Raw genomic sequence first — 4,653 nt, forward strand, 5'->3', positions numbered from 1 at the left:
CGAGGAAGCGGAGGCTGCTTAAGGGGCGGGACTTCCGGGGAGGGGCTTTGTGGACGGGGCGGGGCCTGCTGCTACGGTTAGGCCGAGGGGCGGGGCTAAAAGTAGACCACTGGGTGTGACCTGGGAGAAAGAAGGGTAGTAACATAAGGGAGCATCTTGGGGTCGGGATGCTGCTGCCAGAGGCTTTGGAGTGGCAAGTAATAGCTCAGAGCTGACGTTAGGTTTATAGGGAGGTCACCTGCCCTAACCCACTTTCCTCTCTTCCCAAGGGAACCACTGGAGAGGATCTTCCTAGGGTCCCTTTCCTTTTGTGGAGTGCTATGGAGTTCCCAGAACACAGCCAGCAGCTGCTGCAGAGCCTCCGAGAGCAGCGGTCCCAGGGTTTCCTTTGTGACTGCACCGTGATGGTGGGTAGTACCCAGTTCTTGGCCCATCGGGCTGTGCTGGCCTCCTGCAGCCCATTTTTCCAGCTTTTCTACAAAGAGCGGGAACTGGACAAGAGGGATCTGGTGTGTATCCACAACGAGATTGTCACAGCCCCGGCCTTTGGACTGCTTCTGGACTTTATGTATGCTGGCCAGCTGGTCCTGAGGGGGGATACCCCTGTGGAGGATGTGCTGGCGGCTGCCAGCTACTTGCACATGAATGATATTGTCAAGGTGTGTAAGCGGCGGCTGCAAGCCCGGGGCCTGGCAGAGGCGGATAGTACCAAGAAGGAAGAAGAAACCAACTCACAACCCCCTAATTTGGAATTTTTGTCCAGCACTTCCCGTGGTTCCCAGGCTTCGCTGGCATCAGCAGAGACATCAGGGCACTGGGGCAAAGGGGAATGGAAAGGCTCTGCAGCTCCCTCACCTGTCTGTCCTCCAGATGAGCCACCAATGCCAGCTGGGGCTGACACTACACAGCCTGGCGTGGAGGTTGAGTCATCGCATCTGAGGGCTCCTCCTCTACCAGTGGCTGATGTCTCTCTTGCCAGCCCCAGCAGTTCCACAGAGACCAACCCTGCAAACTACTTCTCTGCGGGCCTCCCAACTGTTTCAGTGGAGCCACTGGCTCCACTTGATGTGGGTTCTGAGAGCCTGAGGGTGGCAGAACCAAGGGCAACTGGAGGACCATTGCAAGGCTTCTATCCCCCAGCTTCAGCTGCAGTCCCAGTTCCATCCGAGGCTCCAGCCCCCGCGGAAGCTGAGCTGGTACAGGTGAAAGTAGAAGCAATTGTGATTTCTGATGAGGAGCCTGACGTGTCAGAGGAACAGCCTCGAGGTCCTGAGGGACTCTTCCCTCCTGGAGGAGCCATGTATGGTGGACAGCCCCCCCAGCCAGAGGCCTTTGAGGAGCCACGGGCCGCAGGATTGGAGGAGGTGGGGCCCAGTGACCACTTCCTGCCGCCAGATCCGCACCTACCCTACCATTTGCTGCCAGGTCCAGGGCAGTATCATCGAGGACTGGTGACCTCGCCCCTGCCTGCTCCACCCGCCCTGCATGAGCCACTCTACCTGCCTTCTGAGTATGAAACAGCCCCAGGAAGCTTTGGGGGTTTTACTGAGGATGTTCCTACTTGCAAGACATGTGGGAAGACCTTCTCATGCTCTTACACACTGCGGCGTCACGCCACAGTGCACACGCGGGAGCGACCCTACGAGTGCCGCTACTGCCTGCGCAGCTACACGCAGTCAGGGGATCTGTACCGCCACATCCGCAAGGCTCACAATGAGGACCTGGCCAAACGCAGCAAACCGGATCCAGAGGCTGGCCCGGTCCTGGGAGCGCAGCCCCTCCCTGGCTCCCCGACCGCAGACAGACAGAACAGCAGTGCTGGAGGGCCACCCAAAGATTTTGTACTTGGCTCCAAAAACTAACATCCGGGAGAGCATGCGCCGATGCCAGGCCTGCTCTTGCCGCCACCGGGGGGCAGCACGGAAGGTGGAAGCACCTGATTTCCTCCGCTGGGGATGGAATGAAGATTCTGCCCAGGCTGAAGGTTCCTACCCTTTTCTTTTCCCAGCCAGAGAGGACTTTATGGGTATTGCGTCTCAGCCAACTCCTCGCCGCACTGGGAATTTTCCTGAGATGTAATCGCTTCTCGCTCTGCATTTTGGACCATAAAACTGGCAATGAAAGTATTTCTCTGAACCGGTTGGCTGGTTTCTTCACAAACCTGCATGCCTCCTGATTTTTTCATGGCTTTCCTCCAGGCTTTTTAGGAATCTGACACCTGCATTTGGAGTAGGGGTCAGGTTGCTTAGGAGGAAAAAAGTGAGATAAGGAGAGGGTAATGTAGACTTTACTTAGGAAAAGTATACAAATTAGGTTATTTTACACAATTATGGTTTATTGTGGGAGAAGGCAATGGCAACCCACTCCAGTACTCTTGCCTGGAAAATCCCATGGACGGAGGAACCTGATAGGCTGCAGTCCATGGGGTCCCTAGGAGTCGGACACGACTGAGCGACTTCACTTTCACTTTCATGCATTGGAGAAGGAAATGGCAACCCACTCCAGTATTCTTGTCTGGAGAATCCCAGGGACGGAGGATCCTGGTGGGCTGCCATCTATGGGGTCGCAGAGAGTCGGACACGAATGAAGCGACTTAGCAGCAACAGCAGCAACATGGTTTATTGTTGTATTTGAGCTCCTGTGTCCTGGGCTGTATTGGGGATTTCATATACTCATTTAATCCTCAACAACTTTTTGAGGTATTATCCGTCTCCCCTAGTTTTTTCCCCACAGACAAGGAAACTTGAGACTGAACAATCTACGTTAACTTGTTCAAGGTCAGAGCTAGTTAAGGCGCAGGCCAGAATTTGAACCCTGGCTTATGACTTCATGCTGGCTTAAAACTTTGTTGAAGATGGTTAACTTTGAACTAGAAGTTGTTTTCTTTTTTGAGTGTTTGGTTTTGTTGCCTTACCCCTTTCTGTCTGCTTTCCATGTAGAAAGACTTGGTTGACTTGTTTCAACGGCAAATACTGTACTGATGACTTTAAATTTTTGCCTGCTTCTTATATGTGGATTGAGGTCTCTGACGACGACAAACTGGAAGGCAGGAAACGCTACCGTGGTGGTAGGTGTGTGGGGGGAGGTTGAGGGCCTGTGAAATGGAAATGATGGGTATTTGGGAAAACTAAAGCAAGAAACACTGGAAGAGAACCTCAGAGTTCATCTAGTCCAACTTTCTCACTTAAAAGGTGTGATGATAGCCTAGACAGGTCATATCACTCATCTATGATCACACAGGTGGTTACTGGCAATAGAGACAGCAAAGAAATGGGAACTTCGGGTGTTGATGTGGCATGGGGGATAAAGCATTCTAGAAATGCAAGAGAAGGGTCTGCCCGTGCCTGTGGTAGAGTGGTGTTTGTACAATGGACCAGAGGGCTCCCCACAAACCCTTTCTCTTTGACACATAAGGAACTGAGTGCAAAAAAAGCAGGAATATTTAGATGAAAATATGAGTGAATTTCCTGAATTTCTTCTCTTTTTGGATTTCTTACATTCAGCACTGAACTCTTACTAGTAAGCTACTGTTTTTGAGTCATAGGAAGGAGACAGTGCTGAGCAAATATTTGGTCAAACAAAGTTCCTTACCTGGTGCATTATGGGGAGCAAAAGTTGATGCTTAACATTTCCAAGGTTGGGAGTAAATTCCATGCCTTTCGTTTTCCTTGTATTGGAATAACTTTTTAATCTTTCAAATGCCTAATTTTATTTATGCAAATACATTACTGCCTTAACTCCTTGGTGAAACAAGGCAAGATGTACATAAACCCAGTAAGAGCTATTTTAGCTGAGTGGAGCACCTTTTCCAAAGTCTTTCCTAGAGTAACTATCACGTCAAACTGCCTATAAGAATCAGTTGCCTTTAAAAGAGTGAACTGTATGATTGTGAATTATCTGTCAACTTTTTAAAAAGACATGGGGCTGGGGGTGGGTGGGGGGAGGAGAAATCAGTTGCCTCAGAATGGTTCCTAAAAGCAAGGCATAGTATGTGTATATGTATATATCATGTATATACTTTCTCTGGACATCTGGGGGACACAGGAACCATTGTTACTGTCTTGGCCACGTGCAATACAAACTAAAGAGGATCTGTTACTTGGTGACATTCTCCTGAAGAGCATTTACTTTTAGTTCCCAGAATGGAATGCTTTCTTCATTGGAGGTGGCAGCTAGGAATTTGTAAGACATTTAAAGCAGCAGCCAACACACTTACAGCCACAGTTGCCTCTCTTTATCCATCTGCTGGACACCAAGAAGTTTATGCCTATACGTAGAGGTGTGATCAATAGAGAAGTTTCTCTGGTTTCCACTTCTCTTGAAGGCCCCACCCATGGATTCAAGGAACCATAGGTCAGCTCATCTAACCTCTAGTCCAACACTGGATCCTCCTTTTGCCAAGTGTTGAACCTCTGCTTGAAAGAGAACTCACTATCCCCAAAGGAAATCTATTTAACTGTTGGGCAACCATAATCACTGACTAATGATTACTTTTACTGAGGCAAAATCAGCCTCCAATGGTGGGATGGATCAGGCCCCAGGCTACTAAGAGTTTAACCCCAAGAAGTTACTTACTTTTGAGCTCCAAGCTGATTTAGTTTTCAGACAACCACCCTTGGCTCTCCAGTTTTAGAAACATATTCCTAGTTTAGG

The 4,653-nt window shown here is 49.7% G+C and overlaps 1 protein-coding gene across 1 annotated transcript; it reads left to right on the forward strand.

Annotated features, from left to right (window-relative positions):
• Nucleotides 1-320: 320 nt before the first annotated feature.
• On the forward strand, nucleotides 321-2,079 carry ZBTB3 (zinc finger and BTB domain containing 3). The gene is given in 2 exon segments (XM_068977313.1): nucleotides 321-1,844; nucleotides 1,846-2,079. Coding segments are annotated over 2 exon segments (1,758 nt in total).
• Nucleotides 2,080-4,653: the final 2,574 nt, after the last annotated feature.

The sequence above is a fragment of the Capricornis sumatraensis genome, chromosome 8 (assembly GCF_032405125.1).
Source record: "Capricornis sumatraensis isolate serow.1 chromosome 8, serow.2, whole genome shotgun sequence".
Classification (NCBI taxonomy): domain Eukaryota; kingdom Metazoa; phylum Chordata; class Mammalia; order Artiodactyla; family Bovidae; genus Capricornis; species Capricornis sumatraensis.